This window comes from Podarcis raffonei, chromosome 2 (assembly GCF_027172205.1).
Source record: "Podarcis raffonei isolate rPodRaf1 chromosome 2, rPodRaf1.pri, whole genome shotgun sequence".
In the NCBI taxonomy this organism is placed as follows: Eukaryota; Metazoa; Chordata; class Lepidosauria; order Squamata; family Lacertidae; genus Podarcis; species Podarcis raffonei.
In genome coordinates this window covers 55,932,233-55,946,912 of record NC_070603.1, presented here as the reverse complement: position 1 = coordinate 55,946,912, position 14,680 = coordinate 55,932,233, and the positions used below count along the sequence as shown (strand labels likewise).

Here is a 14,680-nt window from a genome sequence, read left to right as displayed (position 1 = left end):
AGAAAACTTCCTACTGAAAACTAGGTAATAAAAACAGAAAATGATAGGTTACATTTAGAAATCTTTCTGCAGTCTCCAAAAGATAGGCAAGGCTGGTGCCTATTGTTCATGGAGGAGAGATCTGTGGATCTTGGTGAAGGAGCAGCTCGATTTGAGAGAAGCTGCTCCCTCAGGTAACCAGGGCTGTATACTCACTGCACCTTTAAAGGATTTCCCTCAAGGAAATGTAGTCTGTTAACTCTGTGAGGGACTAAACTACAGTGCCCAGAATTCTTTGAGGAAAACATTGTTTTTTAAAATGTGTTTAAAAGGTGCAGTGCCTACACAGCCCAGGTCCCCAAACCTTTAGGACTTAGTATATCAGGGGTCAGCAACCTTTTTCAGCCGTGGACTGAAACACCATGTGGTGGGCCGAACTATATTTTGGAAAAAATAATAATGAACGAATTCCTATGCCCCACAAATAACCCAGAGATGCATTTTAAATAAAAGCACACATTCTACTCATGTAAAAATACCAGGCAGGCCCCACAAATAACCCAGAGATGCATTTTAAATAAAAGGACACATTCTACTCATGTAAAAACACGCTGATTCCCGGACCGTCCGTGGGCCAGAGAAGGCAATTGGGCCGCATCTGGCCCCCGGGCCTTAGGTTGCCTACCCCTGTGGTATATCAATCCAGTTTCACAATGGAATGCATCTGGAGCTAAGGAATGGAAACTAAATCACAGATTCTTTGTATCTTCAGGGCCAAGTGGGATATGAAGCAGCCAAATTGTGTGTCAGAACTGGATTGCTGACAAATCCCTACAAAACGAGGTGGGGGTGATTTTCAGACACCTTTTAAGGAGTGTTGCATCCTTCCTTTCCGGTGCTCTTCCTGATAGGGGTTAATTCTGGTCTTGAAGCCCTACTGGGATGGATAAAAGCTGTTTCATAGATGGGAAGGGAAGAAGAGAAGCAGAAGGATTCTGTATGTAGCTGCCCATGTGCTTTAAATCCCCAACATCTACTTCTCATTATAGGGTTTGGCATGATGGAGCAGTTGGTATGTCCTTAACATATTTTATATGCTCCCCACCCTCCTGAATACTGGAACCTATTCTTATAGTCAGAATTGGTTTATAATAGAGAAAGCGAAGTGGCTTATTCTGGCCCACAGAACATTTTATCTGCCCCGCCCCTAGTGGCTTTCCTAGATTTTATACAAGGTGTAATTTTGGACTTTAAAAAAGTTTTAGTCATAAGGAATTTCTTTCAGAAAAGGTACCTATGTGATAGAAAGACCACACGTTAAACATGCCATAAAGGTAAAGGGACTCCTGACCATTAGGTCCAGTCGTGACCGACTCTGGGGTTGCGACGCTCATCTCGCTTTATTGGCCGAGGGAGCCAGCGTACAGCTTCCAGGTCATGTGGCCAGCATGACTAAGCCACTTCTGGCGAACCAAAGCAGCGCACGGAAACGCCGTTTACCTTCGCGCCGGAGTGGTACCTATTTATCTACTTGCACTTTGACGTGCTTTCGAACTGCTAGGTTGGCAGGAGCAGGGACCAAGCAACGGGAGCTCACCCTGCCACGGGGATTCGAACCGCCAACCTTCTGATCGGCAAGCCCTAGGCTCTGTGGTTTAACCCACAGTGCCACCCGCGTCACTAAACATGCCATACTGTATATAAAATCCCATGCCCATTTTTGGGAAAATGAGACTGACCAACTGTGAGGGAGTTCAGACTACTGGCAATGTATATTTCTTTAAGGATGTTCCTGAACTATTGTTTAGTTTCTTCCTTAAGTGTGTCACTAAAATCTTAAGAAACTGTATCTATTATGTAGAGCTACAGTATGGTTTGGGAACAGAGATGTTTGGGAAATTGACATGTCTAATTAGTCAGCTTGTTGTTGTTACTTTGCAAAAGTTGGTTTTCTCCTTTTTCATTGTTTTCCTGTGACTTACCGATAAACGATGACTTTATGGAACAAAGACAGACCTGATACTGGAAATTCTAAAGATATCAAAACTTCCTAATAGTTTGAATTCCAAATGAGCTGAATATAGGAGAGTCTGTGTATAAACAAAAGGTCCTCCCTGCCTTGCAAGCCTTTTTCTACCTGGTCTGGGAGGGTGAGGCATGGACTGACTCCAGCTACAAAAGCTGAAGCTGGTGCTTTGTTTATGGGTTTTTGTTGGGCAGTGAGAGTTGTTGCTGTTACTGATATTATTATTTTGTATCTTTATTTTAGTTTTTATGATTTATGTGAAAATTATTTAATTTGATTATGTACTTTTTGATGTTTTATTTATTGCTCATGACTTTTGTTACACTTGTAATTATGTGATTTTTATGTATTTTTTAATGTTGTAAGCTGCCTTGAGCACTTTTTTTGGGAAAGGCAACATACAACAAATAGAATGGTGTATGTATTAATCCCCACCTGCCTTAGGAATAGCATTGCAATACCTTTTTATAAGGCCCCCTTAAAATCATAAATTTGTGAGCTGTCTTTTTGAGTTTCACATATATCTTCTTCTTTTTTTTTTTTTGAAGCTCTTGTTAAACGGAGAGGTAAAGGGAGAGAGAGGCATGAAAGAGGAAGAAAGTTGCTGGTGGTGTATAGTAAAAATTCAGTTTGCATGACTTAAAATGGTGATTCAAGATGTGCTTTGCAGATTAATTAGAGAGAGGCTCATATGATCCCTTCACATGTTCGAAGAAGTGAAGGCGTCTGGATCTGTGTGGGCTAGCCCCATGCCACACTGCCACTGTGTACTGTTGGTTGTGCATAGAGTTCTTCTAAGCAAGGGGGTAGATTAGTGTATGCGCCAAATGTGACTGAGCTGTAGGCATAGCTGCTGAGTTTCGTGGTCATGGGGAGCTAACCTGTATGACCCTTAGACCTTCTCACATGACCTTTGAATGCATGATAGTGTCAGCCCCAGGACAAAAGATTGCACCAAAGCACAGTGTTACAAATAAGCAATAACCAGTCTACCTTTCTAAATATAATCTCTGTTTTAAGACTGTAACATATGGGAAAAGGCGTATCCTAACATGTGCTCCAAAAGCTATGATCACTGGGTGATAAGGAGGAGCTTTTGCGGTTCTTTAGTTGAAACATTACAGGTGCTTTTCCTCCTTGCAATCTTCCCATTCCCTAAACAGAGTGAGTATTGACAAGCCAGTGCTGATGGTTCAGTTGATGCAACCAATTGATTTTTAGTCTTTTGAGTGGCTCCCTTGATCTCTGCCTCCTAGGAACAAGAGGATAGTGTTCAATGCAGTTAGAGGAACAAGGAAATCATGCTGAAATAATTGTGGGATGAAATTTTGTTTGAAATTTGAGCAGACCTGAACTACCTTTCATCAAACTAGGTCTAGCCTTTAATATTGGATTAAGTCCTCAAGGAGAACCTGTGAATATTTGTTTACCATCATTCTGAAGCCATGCTCTATTTTCTTAGAGTGTGCTGTGATCAACAGTAGTTGGTGCCCATTGAGACTGGCAGGCTTAGAAGGTTTGGAGACCTACTGTAGCAGAACTGCCAACTAATTCTATCTTTGTTTCCATCTTTCTCCCTGCTGAGGAGGCTTGCAGACAGTCCCAGTCCCTGGACAGGTTGAAAGTAGGAAGGCAAGCTGGTAGAGATTGGCTTTGGACAGACTGGGATTGGTGGTCCAGTACCCTATTTACTCTAAATCGATTTGCCCCAATGGCTGTGGTGTCGACATGGAGACCTCAGGCTGTTTCCAGCTTTCCATTGCCTGGTAGACGGACGGAAAAATGTGGTGTCGCTTCTAATAGTTTACAGTTCTCCACCACAGTACTCATCTGGTTAAAATATGGTGCAGAAGGCTCTGTGTTGGTGGGTGATTATGCTAAAAGACTATTTTAAGTTTCTTTGCTGCAAATGAATTTTCAACTTCCCATTCCTTCTGACTTCAAAGGAAGAAAGGGAAGGAAGGATAAACTCTGGAAGATGTGTATTTCCTGTTTTAAATATAAGGCTATTAAGCAACTCACTGTAATTTGTTGAAAGGAAGTACAGAAATAACATCTGTGCATCTTACAGAGCCATGTTCCTTTTTGAATAAGCACGCTTGAAGTTCTCATGGTTGTTTGGCTTTTGCCAGTTTAGTGTAGCAGTTTAGTGTAGTATTGTCTCTTTTACGTGAGATCTTTGCAGTAATACCATTAAGCAGTTCCACAAGTCCTGCCATTGGTTGTCTCGTTCTAAAAACTTATCCACAAACTTTCTTAATCAAAACAAAGAAACCTTATTAATTTCTAGTGGTGATTTAGTGTTCTGAGTGCAATTAGTTGTTCGTCCAAGATGCATAAGTCCTGTTCAATGGCAGCACAACCTGTGTGCTTCTTTTTGCAGACACGCATTTGTAAAAGCCAGCTCCAAAAAGGGAGATTTGCTGCTCTAAACAGCAGTTGATTTTTCTTTAACCTGATTGATGGAGGAAGGGGGTGAGAATAAAAGTGGCATCAGATAATAAGGTCAGTCATGTCTCAAATGGATTTTGGCTTCTCATTGCATCAGTAATGCCTAATAAAATGTTAATGTCTTGAACCAGATGTCCTGGATTTATGCCCAGTGTAACTAATTGGACAATGGAAATTGTACCCCCTACCGTGGAAAATACTGTGGACCAACTCTTTGGATTCTAAAGACACCCCCCACATGTTTTTGCCTATCTCACTGCTATGCCAAGATAAGGCTCTCTGTAAATTGTGTACTGCTTATAATTCCTGATACGATAGTCCAGAATCTGTCTCAGGGTTTTATCCAATGAAGTCATCCCGTTAGGCTAGGACCTCCACTTTCACAATAGGTCTTACTCTCCCTGTGCCCCCCCCCCCGCAATGGTCTTTGTTTTCCTCCCTGGAGTAGATTTGGAGGAGGGCTTGGGAGAGGAGGAAAATAAATCCTGTTGCACAGGAGGAAGTTCTTGTGCTAACAGGACAACATCGTTGGAAATGCTGTTACAACCCTTCACTGAATTTCACAGATTTGAATACAGTACAGATTTTGCATGTACAACACGTGTGAAAGAGCTGCTACATGGAAAAAATGTAAACAGTACCACATTACAAAGAAATTGCTTTCTCAGCAAAGTGGCAAAGGGCATATGCTTTGCATGCATAATATTCCAGGTTTATTTTCTGGCTGCTTCTTTTAACTGACTCTTTGGTTGGCATCTGTCTGTCTCAAGAGACAATGGCAGAGTGCGCCATTGGAGGTGAAGTCAAACTGTTGGAAGGTTACGGTGCCCGCTGTGGCTGCAGAGACCAGTATGAGAGGGGCATGTTTTATTGTGTTTCTTCTCTCTGCATCCCCCCCAGCGGTCATTCCTCCTCTGGTCACTGTTGTGGAGCAGTGCTTTTATTGCCAGAGAACTTGAAGAGTCATAGACAGTGCCAGGCTGAATAGGCCAAAGGTTTGACACTGTATGTGGAACGCAAACCTTCAAATTGTTTTTCTTTTATGTTGTGTGAAAATAAATGGGTACTGTATTTGAAGTCTTCTGTGTTTTTCTTCTTTCATTCTGAAGCAGCCAATTCTCCACACTTGCCCCAACTCATTTATCTATCATGTTTGTCCCAAACATGTATGATAGTTGTTGTTTTGCTTTGCTCTGTAGTATCCCCCCCCCCGAAATCTTCAGATGAAACCAATTGGAAAGTCTTCCTCCCTTTGATGTTTAGTTACTGTTCACTTTCGAAGGATGAGTGTGTGCAGAATCAATTCTGTTGGGGCAAATATGACAGAGATGAACTCCCAGTTCTAAAAGCCTTATTATTCCTGGCGCACAATGAAAATCTTTGTTAAATGATATTCGGCAGCATGCTTCGATTTGAAGGATTGCAGTTGATTTTGGGGGGAAGGAAGCTGGTCATGAGGAAGAAACAGTGTTGGAATGCAAGGTCTTGGAAATAGTAATGATACCGTCCAACACGACTCTCTGTTTCTAGTGGTTGCTAAAACCTGGAACTGGTCTTGAGCCGACTCAGTTCCTTCAGACAGACTGTGAAATGGGGCACCACTTGCACGCAAATGGTGGCTTGTGGGGAAAATTCAGTATATTCTTGTAATCCACACATAGAGTGAGAAGTCAGGCATGACACTTATCTAAATAGGTTCACCTGGGAGGATGCTAAGGAAGAGACATTATTTTTGGTCCCTCGTTTCTCCTTTAGTGTTGGCGCAAAGGAGGAATCATTACCAGAGTTGATTAAATTTGTAAAAATTGAGCTGTCTATTCCGGAGGGAGTTTCTCCTTCAGTTTCTGTTTAAAAAGGTAGAGAGAAGCCATTGTTTAGTGTCAGCCTCGTCCAACACCCATGCAGTGAAAACTCTCTGTGGATGCTCAGTTTTCTCTTTCTTGAACAGCGGTTTTGTTGCTTTAGGCCAGTTACCCTCTTAATGATTAAAACAAAAGGGAGTTTCTCCTGCTGGAGAGATATCTCTTGCTGGAGAAGGATATCCTTGGGCGGTTCTGTTTTATTGCATTTTAAACTACTATAATTAGTATTAATGGATCTGGATGCCGCAGTGTATACAACCTGCTCCGCAGGAATTTTTATGCAAGCTTTTCTGCCTAACTCTGATGCTTTATGGCTCTTTTACAACTCTGTACCCTGTAGCCATGTTAATAATAATCCAGTTATACAGTGGTACCTCGGGTTACATACACTTCAGGTTACAGACTCCGCTAACCCAGAAATAGTGCTTCAGGTTAAGAACTTTGCTTCAGGATGAGAACAGAAATTGTGCTCCGGCGGCGCGGCGGCAGCAGGAGGCCCCATTAGCTAAAGTGGTGCTTCAGGTTAAGAACAGTTTCAGGTTAAGAACGGACCTCCGGAACGAATTAAGTACTTAACCCGAGGTACCACTGTACTGTATGTGAGCCGTCCTGGAAGGAGGACAGTTCTGAAATGACTTTTAACTAGAAGAATATACTTGCTTATTATCTTACTTAGATAACTATGAATTCTCGGCTATGGAGTTAAACCACCTTTCCCATTGTTTTCAATGGGCATGCTGGGTTGCAAAACTGAGAGGAGGCCAGCCCAGAGAGCAACAGGCAGATGTGATTTCATAGCCATTGGCACTGGGGTGGGGAGCCTTTGGCTGGGGCTGGTGGACATTGTAGCTACACAACTTCTGGAAGGCTGCTGTTCAAGAGGAATCTGAGAGGTGGAAGTTGAAGTTCTAAACTGGACGCGCAATTGCTACTTGCAGATGTGTGTGTGTGTGTGTGTGTGTGTGTGTGTGTGTACACCAACTGATTTTCCTTCAAGTCCCAGGTCCCAGGGTATAGTATGAAGGTATAAATACCCACCACCTTGCTGATCTGGTTCTGGTCAGAGCCTGGTTGAGACTCCACCAGAGAGCCACATGTATGCCATGTTGAGAATCCCCTGATGGAGGAAGTGAATGATGCAAATGTCAGGAAGTAAAACAAATAACTCAGCAATGGTTTTAGGGAAATTCCCTATTTTCTTCCAAAAGTTCACATTTAAATATTTTAGCAAAACTTGCTGGAGTGAGAGATCACTGGTCTTGCAAATCTTTTCTTTAATGTTCATAACACCTGATAATACTCAAAAACATTTAGTAAAAATATATATCCATTAATTTTGTTATTGTCTTTCAGGGTATTCTCTCTCCCATACCCCCACAAACCCCCAATACATCCACGAAGAAGTCATTTCCCCCCCTATCTTTTGATGAAAATGCTGAATAATTGTGCATTTAAGAAAAGAAATTTCGGCTGACCAATCAATTTCACTGTAGGAAACTTTGTTTTCTGCTGGGGTGTGTGCAACTCCCTAAGTGCTGTGGCTGATAAAATGATGCAGAAGTATTCTCTGGTGCTAAGGCCCAATTTGTGTCCTTGCTGTGACCCCCCCCCCCCATTACAGCCCAGTAGGTGCTATAAGTGTAGTTCTGTTTCTTCTCTCTAATTCCTGTTTAAAGCATTGGAAGTTGTAGGGGCGGATGCTTAAAAACACAGTGATGCAGCAATAACTTCAGAATGTGTTGAAACTCAGACATTGCAGAAGTACCCTTTTCTAACTTTTACTGTAAATGAAAAAGGGGAGTTCCCTTTCATGATTCTGTCGAAAAATGCATGTTGTGTTTTGCAGAACAGCCCTTAAAAAAAAGAGACACACGCAAAGGAACCAAAGAACTACCATCACCTGAATCATAATTAAAGTACAGTAGACGAGTTGTTAGGTCTAGCTTCTTGTCATTTTGCACCTTCTTCGAAAGGGCCCTTAAAGCTTCCTCTCTCCTCCCTTCTTCATGCTGCAACATGTGAGATCTCTCACTCATACATTTAAGCCAGAGAGTTCTGCATCCATTCCGTAAAAGCAAGGTGGTCTGTGACAGGTCCATGTGACAAGTTTAGCACTGTGTGGATATTAGCCTGCGCTTTGCCAAACTTAAATGCGTGCCAAACTTAATTATATGTAGAGGCATTCCTGTTGGCTAGCCTCCGATTGTGAACTGCCCTTCCCTTGGGGACATGTCAGAATCAAAAAGTGAACATTTTGAAGAGTGCTGAAATCTGTTATGATCTCGTAAAGTCTTGTTTTATCTAGTTTTTAACAGGATTGTGCAAGCACTTTTTTTGGGTGTGTGTGTGTGTTTTATATCCTGTTTCATTTGTGTTTCTGCATGGAAATTCCTCCACAGCTCTGGTTAAGGGTCTCTTGAATAACTTTATAATTGAGTTCTTCCATTCATTAAGGAAAAACTGCTTCTTTTCATGAAAACCAGATGAATAATGGGAAATATTAATGAGGAGAAAAAATATTTCTTTGGGGGAACCTCTCTAAGTGTGCAGTCTGAGGCCTGAAATGACACTGGTCTTAATTTTATTTCCGTGTGTTTGTAAAAATCACTTTCAAGGAAACAGATTCTAAGAAAGTAACAAACTACTATGTAAAAATATGTGTGCTGATATGTTTGAAAGAATATTTAGAAGCCACTAAATCTCAGACTAAATCTCCAGAGAAGCAGACACGGAGCAATGGATCCAAACTACAAGAAAGAAGATTCCACCTAAACATTAGGAAAAACTTCCTGACAGTAAGAGCTGTTCGACAGTGGAATTTGCTGCCAAGGAGTGTGGTGGAGTCTCCTTCTTTGGAGGTCTTTAAGCAGAGGCTTGACAACCATATGTCAGGAGTGCTCTGATGGTGTTTCCTGCTTGGCAGGGGGTTGGACTCGATGGCCCTTGTGGTCTCTTCCAACTCTATGATTCTATGATTCTAAGATTCTTGGGATGAACAAATTAACTTTCCTTTCATTTTTATTGTGGGTCAAAACATACAGGCACCTGTCTCGCTTTGTGAGCCATTAGTCGTTTTCTGAAGTTTCTGCCCCCATCTTTTCCCCAAGCCATTTGCTGCCCTTCCTTGACTGATCACTGTATCCCTCCTTCCTGCAATCCTTCCACTGCGTTGACATATTCCTGGGAACAGTGAGCCCACCTAACTGGGAATCACAGTGTGTGTTGGTTGTGAGAGAGGGAGGGGGAGAGAGATATGATGATGATGGTGATGATGATGATGACAATGTCATTCAACTACCAGCATGTTTTGCAGTGTGTTGATGTCACAAAGCAAATTCCCAATCAAATTAAAAGTAAGAATTGTGCTTCCTGTCCTCGCTCTGAATGAATTAATAGTTTTGCCCCTTGGTGCAGGCCAAATTATTACATGGATAGAAGGACTGCAAATTGCCACTGAAAGATTTTGCAACCGTCCCCCTTGAGATCAGTCACTCGGGTGATTGCATCTGTGTGTGTTCTGCCCACAAGCAGACTTTGCACACATGTTTAAATAGCACTGCATCTTTCTTCCTTTTTCTAAATTGAGAAAATCTGAAGCGCTGAATTAAAGGAAATTAAATACTAGGCCAATCTGGAAATTGGGGAGTGTTAGAATTTTCAGTTGTGTGTGCCCATGTTAATGATTGGTGTAGCAGATTGCCATCTAGTGGCAAAGTAAGAGATTTCCCATACTTCTTCAAGTAGATGGAATGAATTGAAAGTGCCACATTAGGCTGAGTTCCAAAATGCTACTGCAATTCTGCCCATGCCTCCCAAGTTTGGTGCAGTATATTATTGCAATATTTATTAAGTATAATACCCACCCCGTTTTTCCTGTGCCCTGTATTTTTTTAAAGTACATTTTAAGCCTAATGGCAGAATCTGTGTTGCTTTTATTGACTTGTAAATGGTTTATAATGAAGCATTTATTTATGAGTATAAGTGTTTGGATAAATAAAAATAAGTAAAGCAATTGCTTAAATGTTTCTGTTGGGTATTTTGGTTCATTTTGCACACAGACTAAACCTGGTTGCTTTAAGAGTCTTTCTCAACCAGGTATGCAAAGAAAATCAGGACTGCAGTCTTTCAACACACTTAACTACAATGCCTGGTTGAACAGATAAGGCTTACTTCTACATAAACAACTGACAGAGCTCACTTCCAGTAATAAAATTGCACTCCAAATTTGTTTCCTCCTATCAGAGTACTGAAGAGCATCTCACTGGTGTCCAGTGGCTTTGTTTTTGAATATGTTTTTTGGGGAATACTGAAATCTAACCATACTGTGTTCTCTTGAGGTTTCTCTGAACTGCACTTGTTGAGAATGTTGTTTCCCCCTTTTAATAGTGACTGTTTAATCCCTAAATTCTGCTGAGTCTTGGTTGCTGCCTGCTCATGTTTTTTGTTTTTAAAGGAGTTTATTGAGCTCCACTTTGTGTGTTTGGCAGATTATACTAGTCTCTTTCCATTCCTCCCTTTTCTGGTGGAATGTGGCGCTTGGATTCCTCCCAGGAGCCAACAAGATTGAATGATGCTGTAGTAAATCCATTTTGAATGGGAATTCACAAGACATAATTTAGTCAAACCACCACTCTAGCTTATGGATGTGTGTGCATAGAAGACTAAAGTGTAGCAGAATACTCTGCAAACAAACTCAGTGGCATGAGGTCAGCATGCATCTTACAGAAAAGGAAACGACTCTGTGTGTAATTAACATTTGCTTCCTTATTATAAATGGAATGACAGAAAGCTGGCATAGCTTCTGAGTAGACAGGTTAACCTCTGAATCCTAGTGAGCCCTTCCATTTTGGAGAGGGTTTAGTTCTTCTATATGCACAACATAGAAGTGGGTCTTGCTTGCAAAACAAAACCTTTTGGAAGGCTTGGGGATTATCTGATTTGGTTTATTAAGTGGATTATGTTGTTCCACTCAAATTAGGCTTGCTGGATAACATCTGGTAGCAACTGAAGAGCTAGTGGGGTTTTTTTTTAATGTGACTTAATTGAATTTATTGAAAGGTGGTTCTTTATTTTTTTACACAGTTTCATATGGCCTTCCATGCCATGCAATCACATGTCTACTCTTCGCTCTTAAGGGTTGCTGTTTCCTTTGCTGTTTTCCATATCAATGGAAGGGTCATTTTGAAGTTGCAGCACTGGTCCCATATCTTATTTTGTAAGCATGTGACTGTAACTCCCGTTCTGATCTTTGGAAATAGAGTGACTAAAAAGAAAAAGAAACACATGTTAGATAATTTTTTTTAAAAAGATATACATTTGTGCTATATTTGTGTGTATAGATGGACATTTGAAAATAATTCCTGTATTGTATTTCTGTTACATCTTACCGTAGTTGGAGAAGACTGGCCTGTGTGCCTCTCTGCTCAGTCTGCAACCCAGGTGCTAACTGTGGATGGGCAATTTCAAGGCCCCTTCTGCCCCTTCTTATGGTTCTTTGTCCCGTGGACAGCCCTTCATACAGTGTTGAAAACTCAGATATATATATTAAAAAGGTAAAGGACCCTTGAAAGTTAAGTCCACTTGCAGACGACTCTGGGGTTGTGGCCCTCATCTTTCTTTACAGGCCAAGGGAGCTGGCGTCTGTCTGCAGACAGTTTTTCCGGGTCATGTGGCCAGCATGACTAAGCCGCTTCTGGTGCAACAGAACACCAAAACCAGAGCAGCGCACGGAAACACTGTTTACCTTCCCGCCGGAGTGGTACCTATTTATCTACTTGCACTTTTTGGTGTGCTTTCAAATTGCTAGGTTGGCAGGAGCTGGGACTGAGCAACGGGAGCTCACCCCGTTGCGGGGATTCGAACCGCTGACCTTCTGATCGGCAAGCCCAAGAGGCTCAGCGCCACCCGCGTCCGTGTGTGTGTGTGTGTGTATATATATATATATATATATATATATATATATATATATATATACCTGGGTGCCAAAGGGCACCTTGAACTACAGAATGCCTATTCGCAAGGTGGTTGGACTAGATTGACCCTTGGGGAGACCTTCCAGCACTACAATTCTACACTTCTGTGATCTCAGCTACATTGCTTGACTAGAGCCTGTCCTTAAAACAATTCACTTGTCCGAGTGTGCAAGAAGGAGAAACACGCATGGTGGAAATGGAAATGGTATTCACTATGGACTAAGGCAGAGTTTTTTAAACTGTGGCTTGTTCGTTCCATTTGGGTGGCTTGTGGAAAGGCTGCAACACAGTCAAATATATCTGTGCTTAGCTCTGCACTTACTTTCCTTGATGTGATGATGGGAGGACTGTACGTAAGTCCTGGCTCAATGGAAATGTCAGCCGCCAATCTGGTGCCCAGAAATCTCCATGTAGTTGCAATTGGACCTATGCCAGTAGCAAAACGCACCTGGCGCGTGGGGGATTTCCAACACTGGTTCAGAGACCCCTATTCTCCTCACAAAATCACAATTCTCAGAGTTCCCTGGAAATAGGGATTGATTGTTAAACCACCCTGGGAATTGTAGCTCTGTGAGGGGAACTGGGATGTCCTAACAACTCTCAACATCCTTAACAAACTACAGTTCCCAGGATTCTTTGTGGGGTAGCCATGACTGTATGATTACTGTTCTAAATGTATTGTGCAGATGGATGCTGCATCTGCATTCTGAATTCAGCTTTCTGCAGTGCACTGAAAGCCTCTAGGATCTTTGTCCTAAGAAATCAAAGTGTCAGTGTTTTTTGATATCTGGGCTTTTAAGTTCTTCACAGCCATGGTATATATAAGGAAGGTTGATGTGTGTGTGTGGTGGGGGGGATAAGGGCAAGCATTTGTGCAGGGAATGAAGGCTGGAGTTATCTGTCTTTTTTCTGTAGGTGTCTGGTGTGTGTTTTGTGCCTGCCACTAAAGTCTTCCTTTCCCAGAAGCCTTTCTGAGAATGGTGTGACATTTCAATATTGGTATCAAAGGAACATTCCTGTCCTTATCAGACTGGGGTCACGTAGAACGTGCGAACTATTTTATTTGCATTGTTGAAAATGACACTATAGTGGTATTTTTTGGGGGGGTGGGAAGAAATGCAGCAAGCAACCTGGATGCATAAGGCAAGGTAGAATAATTATTTTAAGTAATTAAAGGCAATTCTGTTAGCCCTGGGTACTCACAATGTTGACTCCTTTTACATTGCTCCCCATGCCGGTATTTCCATTCTTGAGAAGGGCAGTGTTGGGTTGTTTCCTATCTCATAACAGCAGAGATTGTAAGCTACAACTGTTGCAGCTGTTGCATCTCTATGGAAAATGGAAAAGTTTGTGATTATTACCCAATCTGTTTCAAATATTTAGTTTTTAGGTATAAAGAATTCTCTTTTAAGACCGTAGTAATATACTTGTATTAAATCCAGATTTCCTTTAGAATTTTTTTTTTAAAATTGATGCAGGGACTTCTCATTATTGAAATATTGAGCTAATATATTTATTTTTAAAATTAAAATGTCATTTGATTTTTATCCACCTTGATACAGTATTAGTATAGTAATAGGAAAATTAGCATTAGCAACCTGCACTCTCCAGTTTGATACAAGGCAATTTTGGAATGAGTGCTAGTGACTTAAGCAGCTGGCTTAAAAATGCTTATTTGCCTCTTTAGAACATTTTAAAATCCTGCTCCTGTTCCAATATTTATTTTTGAGCAAGGCTGCTTAGATTTAAGCAAGAATTCCATCCTAGTGCATGGTTACATATGTCAAATGGTAGAATGTTTTTTAAAAGTCTTGCAGTTCTTGAGTAGTGTGGCCGTGCACATAAATCAAGCTTTAGTAGTAAGACAATTCTACATCCCCAATTATACGTGGGGTCTAGTCTGAGGCTTATTTATGTGCCAATACAATTCCCTTCAGAGGTTTTTCTAAGGTGAGGAGAAGCCCTGTCTGCTTTCAAACTGAGCATAACTGAGTTGAAGGAGATTAATCTAAAATCTTAAGGAAGTTAGATTCTTGTAGTCTACATCTTGTTACCTAATATGGATGCATAATTTTTTCTCTCTTCTCTTTGTGTGTGTGTGTTAGATCTGTCTTCAGCAAAGCGGAAGTTTGCAGATTCTTTGAATGATTTCAAATTTCGATGTATAGGAGATGCAGAAACAGATGATGAAATTTGCATAGGTAAGTGTGGGCAGGCTTCAGAAGCTGCTGGAGCATTTGGTACAAGTTGGCTAATTCAGTTGCTTTAGCAGGAGGAATTCCCATATGTGTAAAATGCCACACACAGTAGACCAGCAAATAATGAGTCTGTAAATAATTAGTCATCACTTTTTCAGCTGGTTAACAGAGGTTGTCCAAAAGTGATGATTT

General features: G+C 41.3%; 1 protein-coding gene across 7 annotated transcripts in view; it reads left to right on the top strand.

Moving 5' to 3' along the window:
• ARHGAP26 (Rho GTPase activating protein 26) overlaps positions 1-14,680 on the top strand; it is a 204,773-nt gene that overhangs the window by 40,512 nt on the left and 149,581 nt on the right. For all 7 annotated transcript variants that reach the window (XM_053376699.1, XM_053376700.1, XM_053376695.1 and 4 more), the window contains exon 2: positions 14,396-14,491. In XM_053376699.1, the coding sequence (XP_053232674.1) occupies positions 14,396-14,491 (96 nt within the window). The remainder of the gene's footprint in view (positions 1-14,395; positions 14,492-14,680) is intronic.